Source organism: Monodelphis domestica, chromosome 3 (genome assembly GCF_027887165.1).
Source record: "Monodelphis domestica isolate mMonDom1 chromosome 3, mMonDom1.pri, whole genome shotgun sequence".
In the NCBI taxonomy this organism is placed as follows: domain Eukaryota; kingdom Metazoa; phylum Chordata; class Mammalia; order Didelphimorphia; family Didelphidae; genus Monodelphis; species Monodelphis domestica.
Window position 1 is genome coordinate 82,008,806 of NC_077229.1, and position 23,396 is coordinate 82,032,201.

At 37.9% G+C, this 23,396-nt stretch overlaps 1 protein-coding gene across 14 annotated transcripts in view; it reads left to right on the forward strand.

Annotated features, from left to right (window-relative positions):
• Positions 1-810: 810 nt before the first annotated feature.
• Positions 811-23,396, forward strand: part of EPS15L1 (epidermal growth factor receptor pathway substrate 15 like 1) — a 149,774-nt gene continuing 127,188 nt past the window's right edge. For 7 of the 14 annotated variants that reach the window (XM_056822305.1, XM_056822300.1, XM_056822296.1 and 4 more), the window contains exons 1-6: positions 813-953; positions 19,410-19,451; positions 19,620-19,709; positions 20,083-20,130; positions 21,701-21,796; positions 22,018-22,080. In XM_056822305.1, the coding sequence (XP_056678283.1) occupies positions 921-953; positions 19,410-19,451; positions 19,620-19,709; positions 20,083-20,130; positions 21,701-21,796; positions 22,018-22,080 (372 nt within the window). In that variant the 5' untranslated portion in view covers positions 813-920. Of the gene's footprint in view, positions 954-1,684; positions 1,830-19,409; positions 19,452-19,619; positions 19,710-20,082; positions 20,131-21,700; positions 21,797-22,017; positions 22,081-23,396 lie in introns of those variants that run through there. The other 7 variants (XM_056822292.1, XM_056822293.1, XM_056822294.1 and 4 more) reach the window with 5 other exon arrangements.

Sequence of the window (23,396 nt, forward strand, 5' to 3'; positions counted from 1 at the left end):
AATTTATTAAATGACTATGTGCCAGGCAGCTTTAAGAAAAAAAAAGGCAAGACAGTCCCTGCCCTCCGGGAGTTTACAATCTAATGGGGGAGACAACATACCAACAGGTGTACACAGAGCAAGCTGTATACAGGATAAATAGGAGATAATTAACAGAGAGAGCAGCTGGGAATTAAGAAGGGGAGTCATAGAATGTCTTAGCCTAGGGGTCCCTGACTTAAAAACAAAACAAAACACCTAAACTATTTTGTTTGTACTCCAATATAATTGGTTTCCTTTCTAATCCTATATATTTAATTTAATTTATTATTAATTTATTTGGCTTATTTATTTGTTAAAAGACTTATTCTGAGAAGGGCACTACACGCTTCACCAGACTGAATGCCCAAGGGGTTCTAGACGCACAAAAAGGTTAGGAACCCCTTTCCTCATTTTACAGATAGAGATACTGAGGTGCAGGGAGCAGCCCAAGATAAACAAGGGTAGTGGTGGATGGGAAGAGACCCCCATGCCTGAACCCAGATCAGAGCCCATTTTTTTCTGCTACACAATCCCCAGTAGCACAGTCAGAGACCAATGAGTCTATTATTACACACTTAGGTACAGTTCTACAAGCATTCTAGTGGGGGTCGAAGGTGGGGAGGAGGAATAGAAGGGGGTTTGGGTGGGGCTCGCTCCTCCCGCTGCCTCAGGCCACGCCCCTTAGCCTCTAGCAGTGCAGCAGCACTCAGCCATCGCCGGCCCGCAGGCCTTCCTCCCTCTCCTCCCCCTCCCCCTCCCCCTCCCCACCTGCGCTCTCGGGGCGGAGCCCTGGGCCGTGCCGCGTAGCGTAGCGTAACGCTGCGCGCGCAGGGAGCCCCAGCTCCTGCTGGCCCCTCCCCTCCCCGCCGTAGGTCGGTCGGTGCCGGAGTGGGGCGAAGATGGCGGCGCCGCTGGTTCCGCTCTCCCAGCAGGTACGTGGACGGGGGCACCTCAGGGGGAGATGGGGGCGGGCCCCGAGGAGCGCGAGGCCCGCGCGGGACCAGGCCGGCGGAGGCGGAGAGTCTGGGCACCAGCCTGAGCTACGCTGCGCCGGGCCGCGGAGCAGGCCGGGGCCGCCTCGGGGGAGGTGCTGGGAGCGCGGGCGGCGGTGACCCCGGCAGGGCTGGCTCAGATCCCTCCTCCCTCCCGGAGGTGACAGGCCCAGGAAACTTGGGCCTGGGATTCGGGGTGGTGGCTGAGCTCTTGGAGATCCTCTCCAGGCCCGACCAACGTGACATGTCATCCTGGGCACTGGGAGGAGGAAGGGAAGGAGGAAGAGGAGGAGGAGGAGGCTGCGGGCCCCCAAGAAGAGGAATGCGGGCGGGGGACTCGGTGTTGAGAGGGAGAGGGAGTGGTTGTCTGAGCGTTAGTGAGTCGGTATGAAAGGGGGCGGGGGAGGGGACGGCACGGCACGGCACGGTTCCCGGACCTTGAGACCCTGATCCTCTGGGGTCACTGCGGCCACCCCGGAGGCTGGCCTGCCTGGGTGCCGGGGGACCGACCCTTCTTTGATCAGATTTGTGCCATTCACATTTTCCATCGGGACTCCTCGGGCTTTACCAGCGGTACGCCAGTCCCTCCGCTCCTCCGCCTCCCGGGTCCTGTTTTCGTGCCTCATTGTGACATGGAGGTGACCCGAAGACTGAGCCGGCGGTGGAGCGCAAACTCTCGCAGGCCCCAGTAAATTGGAAAGACTTCTGAGGGCTAGTCTAGCTGAGTTTGCAGAGACTCAGCACAGGGTTGGCCGCCAAGTGTTGAATTTGGGGTGCTACCGTAACCCCTCAGTCACTTGCCTGAGGTGCCTAGAGGTGATTGTCTGCTTTGTTGGATCGTCAAATTGAATTGTCGGAAGTTTGACTTTGCATTACAGGATGAAGCTTTATATCTAAGATATTTTAAGCAAGGGATAACCTGGTATAAAATGACTTCTTCAGAGTTAGTATCTATTTTTAAAGGATCCTCGGTCTTATTTCATAATTTTTGCTGGGTTTTGAGGTATTTTAACATATACAGAAAATAAATGAATAGTAGACTGTGAATTATAAAACCTGTTTTATGAGGGCCGACACTCAGGTCACTGTGTGACTTTGGTTGGGTCATCCCAAAAAACCTCAGTGCTCATGCCTATTAAATTTGGAGTTTGGAGTAAATGATCTTTAGGGTCCCTGCCATCTCTAACATGCAATGATTTTTAAACTGTTTGATTATTCATGGTGTGGTTCTAGTCACCATACAAAGAAAAACTATACATATAAGCAATCTCTGCTTACTGAAAGTTATACTATCAGCACTGATAGGTAATATACATGTTTAGGAAATAGATGACATTAAACTTAGACATAAATGGACAACAAGACATAGTATATGGAAGTAGCTAAAGCCCAAACTCTAGATTATGCCAGAGTGATTATTAAGTTTTAGAGAAACAGACAAATTTGGAATATTTATCACTGTGGAATTAGCATCATTCAGTTCACTTATAGGCAGTGTAGGAGAGGTATGTGAAAATGACCAAGGAAGGATGCCTGCTTCCCTCATGGGGATTATAATTTAGTAGAAAGAAAAAGATATATTCAGGATTGTAATACAAAGTAGAGGATAATACATGTATGAGATATTAGTTAAATGCTAAAACAGTTTAGAGGGAGAGAGATTTGTCATATATACTAAACACTGTTTTCAGTACTGAGTTTTTAAGTTCTTGGGTAAAACCCCTAATTTGCCTAATGAGCAAAGCTTACTGCTCCTCCTTTTTGTTGGGGCCTTGAGAGCTTTAAGACTAACCAGAAAATTTTAACACTGTTTCAGTTTTGAATATTTTATCTTAATTTAACTCTAACATATATTTGTCAGATACAGTCTAGGAAGGTGGATGGAGGTAAGTACAAAACTGGTGAATAACAGAGATAGAGTTCCATACCCAAATCTCTGGCATCTGACAGTTTTTCTTCCATGATTTTTAAAAGTATGATCTTATGGTCAATTTTTTTCTTATTTCTGTAGATATTATGCCTTTATCAAATATGGGGTTATGAACATAAGAGATGTTAAGGACCTGAGAAGTCATCTAGTCCAAACCTCTGTCTGTTGGATTAATACCTTTTGTAACATCTCTAGCAAGTGGTTGTGAAGCATTTTTTTAACCACTTTCAGGACTGGGGAAGTTTCTGTTTTAAAAGACAGTATTTCCATTTTTAGACAACTCAAATTGTTAGAAAATTATTTTATATTGAAGGGAAATCTTCCTTAAGAAGCTTCTTGTATAATTAGAAAGGTTTGGTATGTATATAAGTAATGATAACATGAATGAATGAAAAAGTATTTACTATATGGTAAACATTGTATATATTAAGGCCTTGAAGGCTGTTAGACTTTTGTAGGCTGCAGTAGGTATATAGAGTTAGTACTAGTAAAGGTATGGAGGTGAGAAAATAGTGTGTAAATCAGTTTGAAGTTGAAGGTAGGGAAAATTGAGGTATGTAAGAGAGTTGTGAAGGAGATAAGAGTTAACTTCACAATGTTTCCTTGTTTCTCCCCCGCCCCCCCCCCAAGCATAACTGTCCATTTACAAACTCCTATAAAATTTCATGCTTTAGTTCTTATCAAGGTTCTTTTCCACTGAATCTGAGATTTCTTTCTACCTGCAACTTTCTCTTATCCAGAAAATGTGGATCAAGAAATCCACAAGCAACTCAGTACTTATTCTGTGCTAGGCACTGGGAACAGATATAAAGTGAATGGTTATGAAGTCTTTAAAGTACCTTTTGGTGTTCAGTTGAAATAGAACTTTTTTATTTTTGCCAGTGCAAAAATTTGGCAACTTTTTTTGTGTTTTATACACATTTCTTGAATCATAATATTTTAGGGTTAAGGTTCTTCAAAGTATTTCCATACCATCTTTCCTTTCCCCTAAAATAATTTCTAACTCCTGTTGATTTCTCCAAGAAATGCTCATTAGAAAGTAGTATTATTTTCTTGTAGAACACTGGCCAGATCTAGGAGTAAAGGATATCTTTATTCTAGAATCATATCTGCCTTTGTATGACTTAAGACAGGGCCACTTAATAACCATCCTTAACATTTATTCCCTTCCTGTTTCACAAGACATGAAAGACTAGTGAATGTGGTAAGAACACAGATCTTTAGAAAAAAAGGTGTTACTGTGTCAGTACACACTTTAAGATCAGAAAGGTATAGACTTTAGTGATAATGGGGGGGGGGAGGGAGAGTCTAAATTATTTTCACTTTACTTGCTTCCAGATATTTCAGTATTGAGGTAAGAAACATTCTTATATTTATTAAAACCTGAGCCTCAAGACCATTTCTTATCCAAAATGATATTATATCGGACTTACTGATAAGCATCACTTTGACTTTTGATACATATATGAAATCTTTTCTCTATTTCATCCAGAGTAAACTTTAAAGCCACTTTCTTGCTTCTGTCCTTAATGTTAGTCAGCTAAGAAGGTAAAGAAAGTGGAGCCTCTAAGTGAATGAGATGGTACTATTGATCTCAGTGTCAGTTTACAGATTAAGATGCCTCAAATTGTGTCACCTTGATATTCTCACAGACTGGCATCTGCCTGTTTATCACTACTACTGTGAAAGCCATCCATCCCAGTTCATGTTGTCAGGATATCTTACTCTTGTAATGACCTAAGCAATTTGTAATGCTTTTGTTAGTAAGGAAAGCTCTATTGAGTTCATTACTGGAGTGAATTCCTTCAGCCCTAGTACCATATCTTTTCTATGTTTAGGTTCTAAATAAGTTGTACCAAGTTACTCTGAGTATGCACAGTGTAGTGGTGCTTTGTAGAACAGCAACAGTACCTGACCATTAAAGATCTTATAATCTAATGGGCCAGAGAACATATTTTAATTTATTTATCATTTTTAATGATCCTGGTTTAAAAATGTCTATTAAAGTTACTATTCTTATTGTATCATAAAGAAGGGAGAATAGGAATATTAATCACTAATTGTAGCATTGCTCTACCACCTTCAATCAGCCCTTCACCTTCACTTAATTGAACAATAAACATTCATCAAGTGCCTACTTTGTATCAGACATAATGACACAAAGACAAAAGCAAAGTGCTCACTACCTTGTGGAGTTCACATTCTAATCAGATGACAACATGCACATGTATTAAATATGCACTCGCCAAGAAATATATTAAATTGATAAGGGTGTAAAGGCTCTAGCTTCTTGGAGGACCAGAAAAGAATTAATGCAAAAAGTTGAGTTTTAAAGGAAACCCAGTATTCCAAGAGGCAGTGTTAAATGGGAGGAGTATATTCCAGGCATGGAGGGCAGCATCTGGGGGAAGGGGTAATGTGTAAGAAAGCTGGAAAGGCAAGAAGAGATCAATTTGTGATGAGCTATAAATGGCAAACTGGAGTTGTATATATAATTCTTAGAAATAATAGAGAACCACAAGAAGTTAGTGTGGTGGTGGTGGGACTACATGGGCAAACTTGTATTTTAGGAAAATTACTTTGGCAGTTGTATGGAATATAGGTTAGAATGGGGAGATATTAGAAGCAGGGAGACCAGTTAAAAGGCTTCTATAATAGTTCACTCAAAGGTAAGATAGGTCTCCAGGAAAGTGATGGGTGTGTGAGTGGAAAGAAGGGGAAAATGTGATCGATCTAGGTGTGGATTTAGAATGAAGGGAAGGATATAGTTTGAATTGTGAGGCAGTTCCTAATATTTGCCATCATTTCAAAACAAAGGCTTGAGAAGATTTTCACTTAGGAACCAGGGTGGCCAACTGGAAGAGCTCTGTAATTGTTGACCTGACTTTTGTTTCTTAGCTCCAACACTTAGTGGTTGTTAGACCCTGAGCACATCATCTAACTGTGCTGAGCTTCAGTTCCAGTCCAAGTGGCTTTCATAGCAAGGAGGATATAAGTGGACAGGTTAAAAGATTTGTGGGCTGGGTTTTTCTTTTTTTTTTGCACTATTTGCAATAGTCTTCTAATTTGTCTCCCTTTATCCAGTTTCTCCCTTCTCTAAGCTATCCTTCACTGCTGCCAAAATTATATTTCTCAATCACAGATCTGACAATGGCATTCTTTGATCAAGAATCTTTACAGCTTTACTCCCATTGCCTTAGAATAAAAGAAGAACCCCTCTGTTTAAAGCATTTTACGGTTTGGCTATAACCTGTCTTTCTAAGCTAGTTATTACATTGTTCCCCCTCACATACTCCCAAGCTCCTCCTTGATGCTCCTTGTATATGACATTACCTTTTCTGGCTCTGTGCCTTTGCCAAGCACTGTCGTCTGATCCTGGAATACACTCTTGCCTTCACCTCTGTCTTTTAAAGCCCTAATATTCCTTTAAAGCTTAACTGTAAGGATTGTCTCTTACTTCAAGAAGCCTTTCCCTATTCCCCAAATTGTTAGCCTCTCTCCAACCTTAAATGGCTGTGCATTTATTTTGTATCTTTTCTCTTTATATGTGTATACAAATTGTATCTCCTCTCCTTTCTCCTCTTTAGAATTTAAGGTCCTTAAAGAGCAAAATAGTTTTGTGTACTGTATTTTTATTCCTAGAACTTAAGGAACACCTGCTGATTGATTGCACAGTAAGCTGCATCTGCCTTTTTGTTTGTATGTTTGTTTTGTTAAGGGGGGAAAGGAGAGGACTCTTAGCAAAGAAGGATTCGTAATACTTGTTGATTTGGATTAAATAGCAAGGACAAGTTTGCAATGGGTTGGATATATGAGGTGAGTGAAAATGAGGAGTTGAGGATATCTATGAAATTATGAGTCTGACTAATAATAGGGTGATTTGTAAGACAGGAATGCTTTTTGGGGAAAGATAATGAGTTTTGGTTTGGATATGTTGATTTTGGGTTGCTTACAGGACAGCCAGTTTGAGGTCACCAAAAAGTAATTGGTAATGGGGGACTGAAAATCTGGAAAAAGGCTTGACCTAGGAATCATCCACATAGAGCTAATAAGGTGGCTATAAATGGCAGCTAGGTGGCTCAATGGATTGAGAACCAGGCCTAGAGATGTGAGGTCCTAAGGTTAAATGTGGCTTTAGACACCGCCTAGCTATGTGACCCTGGGCAAGTCACTTGACCCTCATTGCCTAGCCTTTACCACTCTTCTACCTTGGACCCAATATATAGTATTGATTCTAAGATTGAAGATAAGAATTTTTTAAAAAATTACTATGTGAGATAGTATAGGATGTCCCAGAAGTCTTAGTACAGTTTTAAGCTTTAGTAATGTCAGAACTATACATGCTATAAACAGAAAAAAATGAACATTTGAAAGATTAATTATTCAAAATTTTAAAATAGTGATGTTTCTTATTAAAATTCGACATAACCACTCTTGTGTGATACATCAATTGTTCCATTCAATTTTCAAACTTTGTAAAAACTTTCTTCAACTGCTGTTCAGTGACTACAAGAATTGCATTTGCAATCTTAACCTTATGATCATTCAGAGAATGAAGTTTTGATGCATAATGACAGTTTTGATATGACTCCACAAGAAAACATGTAATGGAGACAAGGTGGCTAAACAATAAGATCTTCTCTGCTTATACAGTTTGAGAAAGTATCCTTCAGAAATGTTAAAAAGTCAATTTATGACAGGAAGCCCTATCTTGCTAAAATTAAACATTTATTATTTTATTATATTATTATTTAAACTTTCACTTTTGGGGGTAAGTTTGTAGCTTTATACTTCTGAAGTTAAAGCTTAAAACTGTTCTTTAGGCTTTTGGGACACTTTATAGACAGTAAAGAGAAGGTAATGGCCGACTCAGAACAGGATCATGGGAGATTCCCCTGGTTAATGAACATGACCTGGGTGAATAACCAGCAGACATAATGAAGGTGAGTCAGAAATGAGGAGAGAGCAGTGTTACAAAAATCTAGAGAAGAGGCATTGTCCAGGAGGTAGAAGGTAATCAACAGTGTTGGGTGCTGCATATAAATCAAGATGTATGAAGCTTGAGAAAAGACATTGGATTTGTTGACTTTGTCATCATTGGTAATTTTGTTGAGCATTTTCATTGGATGAGGTCAGAAGCAAGACTTAGAGTGAGAAGAAAAGTAGTGAAGGCATTAATTATAGATGATTTTCTCAAGGAAAGAGGAGGAGAGATATGAGAGTTTGCTCAGATGATAGGATCAAAGTTTGGATTATATCTGTGATTTCAGTAGTGTAAATTCCTGTCCTTTACTTTATAGATTACCACTTTTGCCAGACATTTTATCCTATGCAAATTCATATTCATGTTTGACCATACATTCTCCATGGAAGATATCTAGCACACTGGAAGTTGCCTCTTGTTTTCTTTTTACTTTGAGACTTAAAAATTAATGCAGGGGCAGATAGGTGATTCATTGGGTGGAGAGCCACACCCAGAGATGGAAGGTCCAGGATTCAAATTTGGCCTCAGACATTTCCTAGCTGTGTGACCTTAAGCAAGTCACTCGACTCCAATTGCCTACTCTTAGTGTTCTTCTGCCTTAGAATTGCAAATGATATATTAAAACCTAAATATTTGTAAAATTTTGTTGAAACATGTTTTTCTGTTTCACTTCTATAATAACTAGACTATTGAAATCATGAAGCAGTTCATCAATTAATCTTCTTGGAACAATTGATAAAACCCTCACCATCTGCCTTTAATATCAGTTTTAAGATAGAAGAATTTCGAGGGCTAGGCAATGGGAGTTAAGTGACTTGCCCAGGGTCACATAGCTAGAAGTATATAGGTCAGATTTGAATCCAGATCTTCTCCATTCTAGACCTAGAAGTTTTCCTACTATGTTACCTAGCTGCCCCCAGTTGCTATATTTTCAATGCCTTACTGGGTGCTATGAGAATATATATTTTTTAAACCCTTACCTTCTATCTTGGAATCAGTACTGTGTATTGGTTCCAAGGCAGAAGAGTGGTAAGGGCTAGGCAATGGGGGTTAAGTGACTTGCCCAGGGTCACACAGCTGTGAAGTGGCTGAAGCCAAATTTGAACCCAGGACCTCCCCTCTTTAGGCCTGACTCTCAATCCATTGAGTTACCCAGATGCCCCCAAGAATATTTCTTAAAAGTATAAAATATAGCCACTGCTCTTTCCAAATCTGTCTTGATTCTAATACCTTCTTTTTGTTTATTATTTCCTATTTATCCTTTATACAGCTTGTTTGTATGTATTTATTTTTGTCTTCTTTAGATTGTGAGCCTCTTGAGGGTAGGGACTATCTTTTTGTATCCCTAATGCATAGTTGAGTGCTTAGCACATAGCATTAATAAATGCTTATTAACTGACTGACTGCCCCCAAGGGGTTTATAATCTTGCTGAAGAAAAACAATTTACATTAATTAGAGGGGAAAATAAGACAGGATAGTTAAGAACTAAATTGTATGGTGCAGACAAGCTCAGAGGAGAGATCAGTTGGTATGAATTAGTAGAGTTAGGAAGGCTTCAATAGAGGAGGTTGAGATTTAAGCCTTTTCTCCCCTCCTTTCTGTGTATTTCTAGCATTTATGCTGTAGTACTTTCTACACTACCTATATTGCTCCAAGTTGGATTTTTCAGGTTGGGAGAGCATCACAAGCAAATGAATGGTGGGAGGAACTGTATGTGGTATGTGTAAGCCAGAGTCACTGAGGAAGTCAGTCTCAGTGGAAGGCAGGGTTTGGATTACATTGCAATGGTAATAGGATATGGAACAACCCCTTCCTTTACAATGAAACTGATCAGTAGGGAGCCAGGATTTAAATCAAAATGTGATGTCAAAGTCAGTGTACTTTACACTACAAACAGGAGAGTAGAAAGAGTATGGCCAAATAGTGAGCATTTTTACCAGTTGGTAGAAAACTCAAATTTGTATAGCATAATTGAACGTCGACTCTTTAAAAAAATACTTTAACATTATTTAAAAAAATCTCTGAGTTCCCAATTCTCTCCCTCCAGCCATTCCCCCATATATTGAGAAGGCAAGCTATATAGCAATTATATACGTGAGGTCATGCAAAACATTTCCATGTTAGCCATGTCAAAAAAAAAGGCAAGAAAAATAAAGTAAATGAAAAAGTATTCGCTAGGCTACACTCAGAGTTCACCAGTTCTCCCTTTGGATAGCATTTTTCTTTATTAGTCTTTTGGAATTGCCTTAGATAATTATATTGGTTAGAATATTATAGTTAACTCTTTCACAGTTTGTCATTGTTCCAATATTGTTGTTCCTATGAACAGTGTTAGTGTTCTTCAGGTTCTACTCACTTTACTTTGTATCAGTTAATATAAATCTTCCCAGGTTTTTCTGAAACCATTCCCCTCATCATTTCTTGTTTCACGATAGTATTCCATTGCAGTTGTATACCACAACTTGTTCAGCCATCTTCCAATTGATGAGCATTCCATTCATTTCTAAAGCTTCGCCATCACAAAAAGAGCTGCTCTAAATATTTTTGTACATATAGGTTATTTTTATCACTGACATACAGATCAAGGAGTGATATTGCTGGGTCAAAGAATATGCACAGTTTCATAACACCTTTGGGCCTAGTTCTAAATTGTAGAACCTCAAACTTTGAGATTATTAGGATTCAGTCAGTGGTAAAAACCAAGTTGTTCAAATACTACTGAAATGTTAAGGGAATTGAGATGAGATTGACCCCAAGAATCTAATTTTCTTTCCCATAATTTTTCTGTTTGTTTGCCCCATCTCTTCTGAGGAGATACTGTGCTGAATTGGAGGGGCCAGCCTAGGAGACTGGAAAGAATTGGGAAACTCTGAGGCAGAGATAGTTACAGCATCTATGGAAAGATGAGAGTAATGAGAGACCTTTATTATGATTTTTTGTAAATATGTTCATTTTAAATGCCAGAAAGTTCTGTTCATGTCCCATAGATATTTATTTTTAGATAAGAAAAGTCCTAAAATCCACACTGGATTTGGTTACAGGGAGAGTGATTGGAGCTTTCAAGTGATGGGAATTAAAGGGGGCCTCCTCTATTAAGCTAAATAGAAAGTTGCTTGGTAGGCACAGACATGTTGCCAGGGGTCAAAGATAGCTTCTGAGATATTTGGACAAGGCAGTTGTAGAATATGATGGTTGTTTTTATCTTGTTATTTTCTGCATTTGGCAAAGTATCTGGCAATAATCAGTGCTTAATAAAAATTTGTAGAATGATACAGCCTGAGGAATTGTCAGTGTTTTTCCCTGAATCACACTTTCTGCTATATTCAGAGTAATAGCTAATACAGTGCTTTGAACAGAGGAGGTACTTGGCTGTTTTTAGAGCTCAAAGGCACTTTAAAAGTTGCCCAATCTAAACCCCATCTTACAGACTTGGGAACTGAGGCCCAAAGAGAAATGGCTTCCCCCAAGATCCCATAGATGGCAAGCTGTATTCAAATCCAGATCTTTTTTTTTTTTAAACCCTTACCTTCTATCTTGGAATCAATACTGTGTATTGGCTCCAAGGCAGAAGAAGAGTGGTAAGGGCTAGGCAATGAGGGTCAAGTGACTTGCCCAGGGTCACACAGCTGGGAAGTGTCTGAGGCCAGATTTGAACCTAGGACCTCCCGTCTCCAGGTCTGACTCTCAAGCCACTGAGCCACCCAGCTGCCCCCAAAATCCAGATCTTTTGGCTACAAGCCCATTACACTTTCCTCCACACTGACCCCCAGGAGACTTATACCCATCAGATACAGTTTTCTCCCTTCATAAACATTAGACAAATACTGACATTCTTACTCTTTGGCTCAACTTTCTCTATATATCATTCAGCTTTTCACTTATATAACCTATTTAAATTGGTTATACCCTTGCTTATTATATTTTCTCTCCTTTGGGAAGCCTTCAGGTCTTACAGAATCAAAGTTTCAAAATCCAGAGGGACCTAGTCTCCAGTTCAATCCAGAATTGAATGAAACATCAATCTTAGTCTACTCACTTAGCATCTCTGGACAGTTTACTCTCTGATGAGAAGCAGCCCATTTCACTTTTGGAGAGTTCTGATTAAACTGTTCTCTGTAGAAATCTTAAATTTGTATTTTTGCAATTACCTTTTGCTCATTGTTTTATTAAGTAACAATTTAAAAATTATTTCATTTACTTCTGGAAATGACTGACTACATAAAATGGATGGTTATTAGTTTGTATTTCTCACATGGCCTCAGATTCTGCAGGCAGAATGTATGTGAAGTTTATATTCCTCAAATCCACCATCTACATTTTTTTTGATCCACATATAATTTTATTTGTATAGGAAACTGCTGTGAGAAAAAACTCTTTCTCTTAAAAAAAAATTTTTTTTAAAGTAAGCAAGTCTTCATTTTCTTCTTTCCCCTATTCTAGTAGAGAACAAAAGGAAAACAAAATCCTTGTTATAAGCATGTAGTCCAGTGAAACAAATTTAGGCATTTTCCATATTCAAAAGAATATATAGCATAGCATTATATATGATACATGATATATGTCATATAAATACATATATTTGTGGATATATACATATATAGTTGTATTCTGCATTCAGTGTCTTTTTTTTTATCCTTACCTTCTGTCTTAGAATCGATACTTTGTATTGGTTCCAAGGCAGAAGAGTGGTAAGGACTAGGCAATGGGTGTCAAGTGACTTGCCCAGGGTCACACAGTTGGGAAGTGTCTGAGACCAGATTTGAACCCAGGATCTCCTGTCTCTAGGTCTGGCTCTCAATCCACTGAGCTACCTAGCCAACCTTTCCTTTCCTCCCTGCCCCCCTTTCCCCCCCTCCCCCCCAATTGTGCATGTTGAGTTAGGAAGTAGGCAGTATGTTTTATCATTAGTCCTCTGAAATTATGGCCAGTGATTATGCTAATCAGTTCTTTCATGTGGGTTTGTTTTTACAGTATTATCATCATCTGAATTGTTCACTATTCATTAGTTCATACAAATCTTAGTTTTCTCTGAAGTCATCCTCTTCATCATGTCTTACAGAGCAATAGTATTCTATCACATTTATATACCATAACTTATTCAGCTGTTGCTCAGTTGATTGGTACCCCTTCAGATTTCCATTCTTTGCCACCTCGAAAATGAACTATAAATATTTCTGAATATCCTTAGAGTTTTTGTTGCTTAGAATTAATCCCTCCTTTGGATTGCTAGTTAGCACAGTGATCCTGAAAACAGGAAGTACTGAGTTCAGATTTGAACTCACTAACTAACTGTGTGACCCTGAGCAAGTCACTTAAACCAGTTTGTCTCAGTTTTCTCGTCTGTTAAATGAGCTGGAGAAGGAAATGGTAAAGCACTCGGTATCTTTGCCAAGATGGAATCACAGACAGTTGGACACAGATGGAATGACTGAACAAATCTCTCCTTTAATTTTGGTCTCCTGTTACTCTATTGAGTGAAATGTATCTGTGTCCAACTGCATGTTTATTCTTCCCTCCTTCCTCCAGGATCCAACTGCAAAATCCTCTGTATGACTTTCAAAGCCTTTTATAACGTAACCTTCACTTATGTTTTCAGTCTTCTTACCCTTTACAAGCCTCAACTTTAGAAAATAGGATACTGGCTTCCTTATTGTTACTCACTCAAACAACACACTCTCTCCTGGGCTCTGGATATTGTTCTTGGTGTTTGATCCTCTTATCTCAGCCTCTTGATTTGCCTGGCTTCCCTCTAATCCCAGATAAAATCTCACCTTCTCCCGCCCCCCCCCCCCAACCTTTCACCATGCCTTTTAATCCCAGTGCCTTTCCTATGTAAATTATTTCCCACTTATCCTGTGTATAGTTTCTTTGCTTGTTGTCTGTCCCATTAGATTGTGAGCTTCTTGAAGGCAAGTTTACCTTCTTTTGCTTTTCTTAATGTCTGAGGCCTTTAATAAATGCGTACTGATTACTGACTGACCCACTTTGACTATTTCAAATGAGTGTGAGGTTCAGTTGTCAGCCACTTCCCCCCTCCTACCCCTTCTCCTTGTTTATACAGACTTCTCATAACCCTTTTAATCATTTTCTCCAACCTTGCTTCCTCCTCCCCCATTACTCTTCCTTTCTTTTCTTCATTCAAGAACATCAGATTTAACAGAACTAGTCCCAGGCCTTCAGTCTTTTAGTGACTGACCCCTGATGGTTTACTTTCCCTTAAAAAATGGTTTTTTCCTTAACTTTTTTTTTTGGTATTCTGAACTTGACAAACATCAATTAACATAAATATGTTTATGTAAATAAGAACAGATAAAGGATTTCTTTGGAAACTATAACTATTACAAACAACTTGTTTTACTCCCACCCAAAAAACCCATGTAACATTCAATACCATAGTTTGAGTTGTTCTGCTTGTCTGTGTCTCCAGAAAAGTCTTCCTTTTTTCCCTCCTTTGGATAAAAGACCATAACTTTCCTTTCATGGACCAAGAAACAGACCTCTCTTTTTATAAAACTTTGTCCTCAAGGAGGTTGTGACATTGGCAAGAATAAAACTCAAAATAGTTGAAATAATGTTGTTCACATAATGTTCAACAACTGAGGGTCACACAAATAATATGTGTCAAAGGCTGGATTTTGAGCCCAGGTCATTCAGAATCCAAAGTCTTTATTCACTTTGCTACAGTGTCTGTAACTGGCTACATTATTTTTCCTATTTTACCAATAATAGAAAAGTTAAACCAATTGTTCCTTGCTCAAGGTCACAGAGCTGACCAACCATTGACAGAGTCAAGGTTCCTTAGCTTGGTGTGGAAAGAGCCCTAGGCTTTGAATGAGAAGATTGGGGTTAAGATTCTAGCTCTCCGTTTTTTTACTTCTCTTACTCACTTTATTCCACTGCATGCTATATTGGAGTCTTATGCTTGGAATCAGAGGATATTGATTTGTACCTCAGCTCAGTGTGACTCTGAACAAGTCCCTTTTCCTCTCTGGGACTTAACTTTCTCATTTATAAATTGAGATGTTTAAACTAAATGATTCTACTAGTCCCTTTCTTTTCATTTCTGATCCTATGGCTAACACCTAGTTCATTGGTTTTTGTTTTGGGTTTTTTTTTTCTGTTTTACAGACCATAATGCGAACTTTGCCTCTTGTTTTTGCTGTTACTTGAATTATTCCGTTAAATACAGCAGCAGACTTGGCACTGGATCATTAAATTAGATAATTAAATAGATGGCTATAATATAAATAGTAATTTAATAATACTTAAGGTATTTTTTCAAATTTAGTCAGACTACTATACTTTCTAAAAGTAAAGAATTTGATTTTGTTTTCAAGTAAAAGTTTGGCATTAATTTAAAAAACAAACTCTTACCTTATGTCCTAGAATCAATATTGTGTATTGGTTCTGAGGCAGAAGAACTATAAGGGCTAGGCAATGGGTGTTAAGTGACTTGCCCAGGGTCACACAGTTAAGAAGTATCTGAGGTCTCTGGGACAATAACTTTTAACATGGACTTTTGTAATTCTGTGTATTATAACTATAGGATAGTCTTTTAAGCTCATCAACAAGTTTCAGGTCCTTGTATATTAAACACTTGGTTGGCAAGGTCCTGAAAGGAGATTGAGTTTACTTCCCCCCACTAGAACTTGCAATCTAGTGGATGATAGACCTAAAGAAATCTATTGCCTCCATACTTGTCTAATTACATTCAAGGACATTTCATTCAATACCTTGGTATCTTCAACATTGTTTCCTTTTTTTCCCTCCTTTGGATAAAAGACCATAACTTTCCTTTCATGGACCGAGAAACAGACCTCTCTTTTTATAAAACTTTGTCCTCAAGGAGGTTGTGACATTGGCAAGAATAAAACTCAAAATAGTTGAAATAATGTTGTTCACATAATGTTCTGAGATCTGGGAGAAGCCATCCCTCCCCCTTTGCCCCAGCATATTTGGGGGTCTCCCATGCAGTGTAACAGCAGCACACTATTGATTATTCCTAGAAGGAGGACTGATGGTTGATTCTCAGTCTGTGCAGAGGATTCAGTCTCTTTGTGAGAAGTTCACTTTCCATTCAGGCTTATTTGATTTTGTTGTCATTTTAGGTTATTTTAAAATCATAAGAATTCAGAAAAATTCAGCATAACTATTATCCACAAAAGAAATGCCAAATCGATTAAGAGAACCTCTTATCCAGAATATGTTCTGTTGTTGTATGGATGACCAGTAGAATCTCAGTGTGGGTATCCTGAACAGGCATTGGAAAAATAGATGGTAATTGGATGGGCCCACCATTGAACAGGAGGAGGAAGCTGGGCTACATGCCTTTGGGAAGTCACCAAATTTTTTAAAATCACTCCAGGCTTTCTCTGAAACAAAAGAACTCTGATTTTAATACAACATTCTTCTGATGTTTTATGGTTGTGGGTCATGGAATCCTTTAGTCTTTGAATAATTGAAATTGAATATCATAGGAAGAGCTAAAAAGAGGTACTAGAGGAATGTGACTAGGTTGCAGAGGATTACAAAGGGAGGCAGAAGTGGTGGTATAAGGTAAGAGGGCTTAAAATCCACAGCAGGGTACTTGATTAAAATGTAATTGGGAAGTGTTTAACAAAATTAGTAAAAATAAAATTCAACATGGATAATGTTCATTTGTTTTTCTAATCTGTTTTTATTTGACTTTGACACCATTGGTGTAAAATATGCCATCAGAAGAATGTGTGACCAGTCCATCATTTGGTTATGTAATGACAAAGATAACTAATGGTTAGCCTAGGGGTGCTTCACCAGTTTTCACCCAAATGTCCTGAGATGGTCACCAGTGTGTTTGGTGTCCCCCTATGCCAGATTCCTGAGGAAACATAGAAGAGAATTGCATAGGAAAAGAAGGTATGAATGGATTGCAAGTTCTATCTTCAAATACAGTGGCCCATATTAATGGTATCAATTAGAAAGTTTTTATTAATTTCCTCCAATGTGCCTGGGGCCAGGCTAAACACTGGGGATAAAAGAAAAGCCAGAAAAATCAATCTCTGTTTTCTAGGAGTTGAGACAACATACAATATGTATAGATAAGATATAAACAGAATAAATTAGGGATAATCTCAGTGGGAAGATAATAAAATTGAGAAAACTGGATAAGGCTTCTGGCAGAAGGAAACACTTTATTATTGTTGTTGTTGTTTTTAAAATCTTAACTTCTGTCTTAGAATCAATACTGGGTATTGATTCTAAGGCAGAAGAGTGGTAAGGGCTAGGCAGTGGGGATTAAGTGACTTGCCCAGGGTCACACAGCTGGGAAGTATCTGAGGCCATATTTGAACCCAAGACCTCCCATCTCTGGGCCTGGCTCTCAATCCACTGAGAGAAGGCAACACTTTAGCTGAAACTTGATGGTAGCCAGGGGATCCTAGGAGTTTCAAACACAAAGTACTATAGGAAAAAAAATCTATTTCAAGTGGACCTTAATGATCCCTGTGGAGCCACCTTGTGGTTGAATTGTAAAGGACATAGCAGAGAGAGTAAATGATTTTCCCTAAGTTTTAGGAAGACAAAATCTCATTGTGATGGGTTTAGATCATATTTTTAATGTTTCTTTTGTGCAAGTCACTTAAACTCCCCCAGCCTTATTTTCCTCATCTGTAAAATGGGATTAATAGCACCTACCTTCTAGGGTAGTTGTGAAGATCAAATGAAATAACACACATGTAAAAAGCCTTTTGCAAATATTAAAGCAGTGTATAAATTCTAGCTATTGTTATTGTGCTATTTTAGGAACAGTGAATTATTAAATAATTTCACTTGCTACAAATGAGTTTATTGTAAGATTTATAAGAATTGATCAAATGATAAGCAGATCTTTCCCCTCAGTGTTGTTTCTACAGAACATGATATTTGGTTAAATGATGTTTTTCTTTGTAGCAGTTAACTCAGATCCTCATTGATTACTTGATTTATTCCTTGGATATTTTCTAAAATGATGTTCAGTTGGGTTTTATAACATGTCATTATAAAGAACTAATGCTCTTATGAAACAGCTTTGGTTGGGACATAACCTTCATTGGTAGACTCGTTTCTCTTCAAGATGCAGCCCAAGTGTCACTTTCTACATGAAGTCTTTTCTGGCATATCCCAGATCAATCTCTCAAGACCCAGTATCTCCTCTTGTCACTAATTGCCTGTTGCACATTTCAAACAGTATATCTTGCAGACAGCTTATACTCACTATGTTTGAAACTATATTCATGACCTCTCCCCCTAAATTTTCCCTTCTTTTAATCTTTTCTTTCTCATTAAAGCACCACCATCCTTCCTATCTCTCAGGTTCATAACTTTTTCATAATCCTGAGTTTCCCACTATTTTTGACCCCTGGTAACCTCATAAATTTCCATTTATCCAGTTAGTTGCTAAACATTGCTGCTTCTGTTTTCATGTCTCTTGCATTTGACCCTGCCTAATTCACTCAGCCTACTGCCTCAATTGAGGACCTCATTACTTTTCCAGTAGATTATTTCATCAGCCTCCTAATTGTTCCTTAAGTCTCATACCTTTCCAAGCTATTTTATATTCTTCTTTGATTTTCCTTAAAGCAAATCTGGTCATGTCATTCCACCCCTAAATAAACTCCACTGGTAATCTAGATAAAACCTAGTGCTGATCTATAGTAGTGCTCTAGATAAAATGTAAACTCTTCTTCTCTTTTAAAGCCCTATGCAACCTAGTTTCCTACCTATCTTCCATTCTTCTTGGACATTATCCCTGAACTTCCCTCCCCCAAATCTGCAATTTAGTCAAACTGGCCTTCTACTTCTCACATATGATTCTCCCATCTCTTTTCACTTTGCATTGGTTGTTTCCCAAGCTTGCAGTGCACTTTCTCTTTACCTCTGCCTTGTAAAGTTCCCTTCTTCTTTTAAGCACCATTTTCGGAATGGGGCTCTTTCTGATTTCCCTCCCTCTCTTCCAAACTGCCTTTATTTTGTTTGTATAATACAGACAGACACACAGACACACAGACACACAAACACAGACACAGACACAGACACACACACACACACACACACACACACCTCCCCATTGGAATATAAGTTCCTCTTGAGTAGAAATTGTTTCATGCTTGTATTTATATACTCAGTGTGCCTGGGATAATGTCTGGTATATAGAAGGCACTTTATAAATTCTTGTTGGTTGCTAGTGTGTTCCTTTCCTATGTTGTATTTATTCTGTATTTGTTTATATTTGTACTTGTTTCCCCATTTGGAATGTAAGCTCATTATAAAGAGGGGTTGTTTCATTCTTTGTATTCATATATACTACATCTTGTACAGTGCCTGGCACTTAGTAAGTGCTTAGTGATTGATTACATAGAGAGCATTTTAATATTTACTGATGCATATTTCAGTACTATGAGGATGTTCTTTTCCTCAGTAATTTGAGCCTTTTTGACTTAACAGTATCTGTGATTTTATTTGCAGTTCATGACTGGAAATCCATTATATGAATCATATTACAAACAGGTAGGTTTATTTTTTTTTTAATCTGAGCTGAATTTAAATTTAGTGCCTGCTCTCATCTATTGCTCTCGTTGCCAGTGAATAGAGAAATTGATGTAGCTGTGTATTGCGTTACCATCACTTTTCTTTTAAGAACCATTTCTTCAAGTCTTTATCTTTTGTTTATTATAGGTAGATCCAACATACACAGGGAGAGTTGGGGCTAGTGAAGCTGCACTTTTTCTGAAAAAATCAGGTCTTTCAGATATTATTCTTGGAAAGGTAAGTGAAAACTAGATGGAATATCTTTCAATGCTACATCCAGGTCTCTGAAGACTTGTGGCTCCTCACTGAGAATCACCCATTTCCTTGGGGCTGGGGTGTTTTCATTGTGGTCCCCTCGTTTTCTTCCTAGGACTAGTCCTGATGTTATATTCCTCAACAGGGTCTGCTACTTCTATGTTAGCTGAATGTCATGATAACTTTGCTTATAGTCCTTTTTTTTCATCTTCAGGGATTAGAGTAGAGGGGAAGCAAGGGCAAGGATGTTGGGTGGTGGTATATGGCAAAGTTGAAGATTTCTGTCTCAAACCACTGAAATGACACCAGGTTCATTTGGAGGATCATTTTAATGCCTGTTTTTTTCTCTCTACAGATTTGGGATTTGGCAGATCCAGAGGGTAAGGGCTTCTTGGACAAACAGGTATATATACATACATGTACACAGGGCAAGTGGGAGGAAGCTGGCAGGTGGTTTGAGGTTAATATGTTAGCATTGTACCTTCCATCTACCATTCATTTATTGCCACTCTGTAATAGTAATTGAAATGTATAAGAAAAAAGTTAAAATTGAAAAGTATTTTTTGAGACTTTTTAATATGTGTAATTGATTTTCTTCGAATCTGTTTTTTATACCATTAAAGGACACTATTAAGTGACTTTAAAATATTACTATAAGCAATTTAAAATTTATAAATATATTTAGCTTCAAAGGTGGTTGACCTCAGGTCAATTAGAGCCATTTATTTTTTTTTTTATAAAAATCAATATTCATTTATTGAATTTCTATTGTTGCATAACATGGTATTAGTTGAAAGGAACTGGACTTGGAGTCTGAAATGCTTAATTCTAACTTAAGCTCAACCATATAGTTTTCTCAGCCTCTTTGACCTGTGACAGATCCCTTCATTTGGCTGGGCCTTAATTTCCTTTGTAAATACTTACCTTTATATAGAATTTCAAGGTTGGTGAAATGCTTTTCCCCACAACACACCTGTATAGGGGAGAGTTTGATTCATAAATGGGGAAACGGGCTTAGAAGAGAAATGATTGTCTAAGTATGCTGAACCCATGAGCATTGTTAGTTTGGGTCATGACTTTTAAGAGCTCAGGCCTTTTTTGGCCACAGATTTGGCCCTTGGAAGGCAAGGGCCATCTCTAAAATTCCACATCACTTCTCACTTTCTGTATTTCTGGAGTAATTTAGATTACTAAATGTTATGGGTGAAATGGAAGCATTTGTAATACAGTTCAAGAATGTCATTCATATGGCAGCTGAAGTGTATATAAAGTCATTAGGATGGTAATTGCAGGAGAAAGTAGGATTTAATATATAGGGGAAACACTTGAGATATGAACTTGGTATAAATGCCAGTATTTCAGATAAAAAATATTAAAAAACAATGGCCTCATGGTATGGGGGTAAGATCACAATGCACTTGCAGTCAGGTGACCTGGGTGTGAGTCCTGACTTTGACATTTAACCGACTTAGGCGAGTGCTTTTATAACATATTTCTAAGGATTGGCTGCTTGGAAAATTAAATGAGAGTAAAGATCCAAGTTGTATGTGGTGCTTTGTAACTGTAAAATGCTCTGTGAAATGTATTATTTTTATATTCAATCTATAATTTGGAACCTGATAAGACCTGATTAATAATTGATACTGCATGTAAAATTTGATATTTATTTCAATAAGTTTCACAAATTTTAGGAGCAGGTTATTTCAAAATATATTTTAAAAGTTGTGTGACATATAATATAGTGGGAAAATATATTTGAACAAATACTGCATGTAAAAAACTGGTCAGTTGGCATGAGCTAATATAAGAAGCACTTTCATATATAAGTCTAAAGTGATTTAGATTTTTGTTTGTCTTCATTGTTAAAATGAAATGTAATTCTGCTAGAAACCAACACCTGAAGACTACTTGCTTGTTTTTTTTTTTTTAAATCTGATATCAGTCATTGACTCTTCGTGTTTTTGGATTTGTAGGGTTTCTATGTTGCCCTGAGACTAGTAGCATGTGCACAAAATGGCCATGAAGTTAACTTGAGCAGCCTAAACTTGAGTCTCCCTCCTCCAAAATTTGTAAGTGATTATCATTAAAACTGCTAAATGAATTTGACTTTTATGTTTTATAAATTATTATTTTTTATCTATGGAAGTACCACTGTAGGATCTCATTTTCCTCTTCTTGTATAATTTGGAATATGCTCTTCTTGAGTTAAAACAGTAAGACTTTAATTCCTTATTAATCATCACAATTAATATTGGGTAGATACTAATGTCAAATCTTTTCTCCTTTTCAGCATGACACTAGTAGCCCTCTGTTGGTCACACCTCCTTCAGCAGAATCCCATTGGGCTGTTAGGGTAAGTTTAACATGAAACCATTGAGCTTCACCTGTCTTCTGGGGAATTTCATGTTAAATGTTTCTAAGATCGCTCACAAACTATTCTTGAAGTGATGATGCTCCATAGACATTTTTCATTGAGAATTACTTTGTACAGAATACTGATAAAATAATTATAGTCAATCTGAAAATATTAAGTGCCTCCTGTATATATGGCAAGTGCATATAAACTAAGTGCTGAGTGCAAAGAAAGATAAAAAAGATAGTCTCTGCTGTGAAGGAGCTCACAGTCTAATATTAGAAATCATAATTTTTAAAAAGGAGAGTCTCATCTTCAGAGTAATATATTAAGGCAAAGAGCTAAGAGTTTCAGGGGCTGGGCTTACACTCTTAAAATATTTTTAAGGATTATTTTTTATGTAATGCTGCTTCCTACTCACTGAACACCCATGCCTGTACTAGCTCATCAGGTTGCAAAAGTTAATCATGAGGACTCATCAACATTATAACTAACTTTGGTACTTTGTTTTTTAAATTAAAAGATATCTTTTGTAAAAACAGCATATCGCTTTTCCCTTCCCCTCTTGAAGAGCCATCCCTATTAACAAAGAGCAAAAAAGAGGACCTATAGCTGTCCACTTTTTGCAAAGAAGAGTGGGAGGTATTAGGTAGCTAGGAGGCTTCCTGAGATATTGGGTAGACTGATGGAGGTTAGTCAGATCTGAGTTCAAATTCTGCCTCAAATACTTTTGGCTCCCCTGTCCTTTAAGCTCCCAGTTCTAGTTTCTTCATCTCTAAACTGGAGATAATAGTATGTATGTACATCTCAAGGTTGCTTTGAAGATCAATATGTTGTGAAGATAATACACATAAGGTACTTTGTGAATATTAATACCCTATGTAAATAAATATTAGTTATTATTAACTATGAGATGTCTTATAGCTTTCTTATAGGCCAAACTGGGACACTATAATTTTGAAGCATTTGGTTTCAGTTTTGTTGTTCTTTCTACTTACATTATTATTGTTTTCTTGATTCTCTTTAACTTCACTTTGTATCAGTTCATAAAAGTCTTCCCCTGCTTCTCTGTTATTTTCATAGTCATTGTTTCTCACAGCACAGTGTTATTTCGTTGCATTTATATACAACAATTTTTTTTACTCCTTCCCCATCAATAGTCATCTCCTTTCTTTCCAGTTTTGTACTACAAAAAAAAAAAACAACTGCTATAGGTATTTTGGAGTATATAGATCCTTGCTTTTTATTATTGACTTCCTTGGGGTAAATGCCTAGTAGTAGAATCTCAGGGTCAAAGGATATGAACATCTTAATCT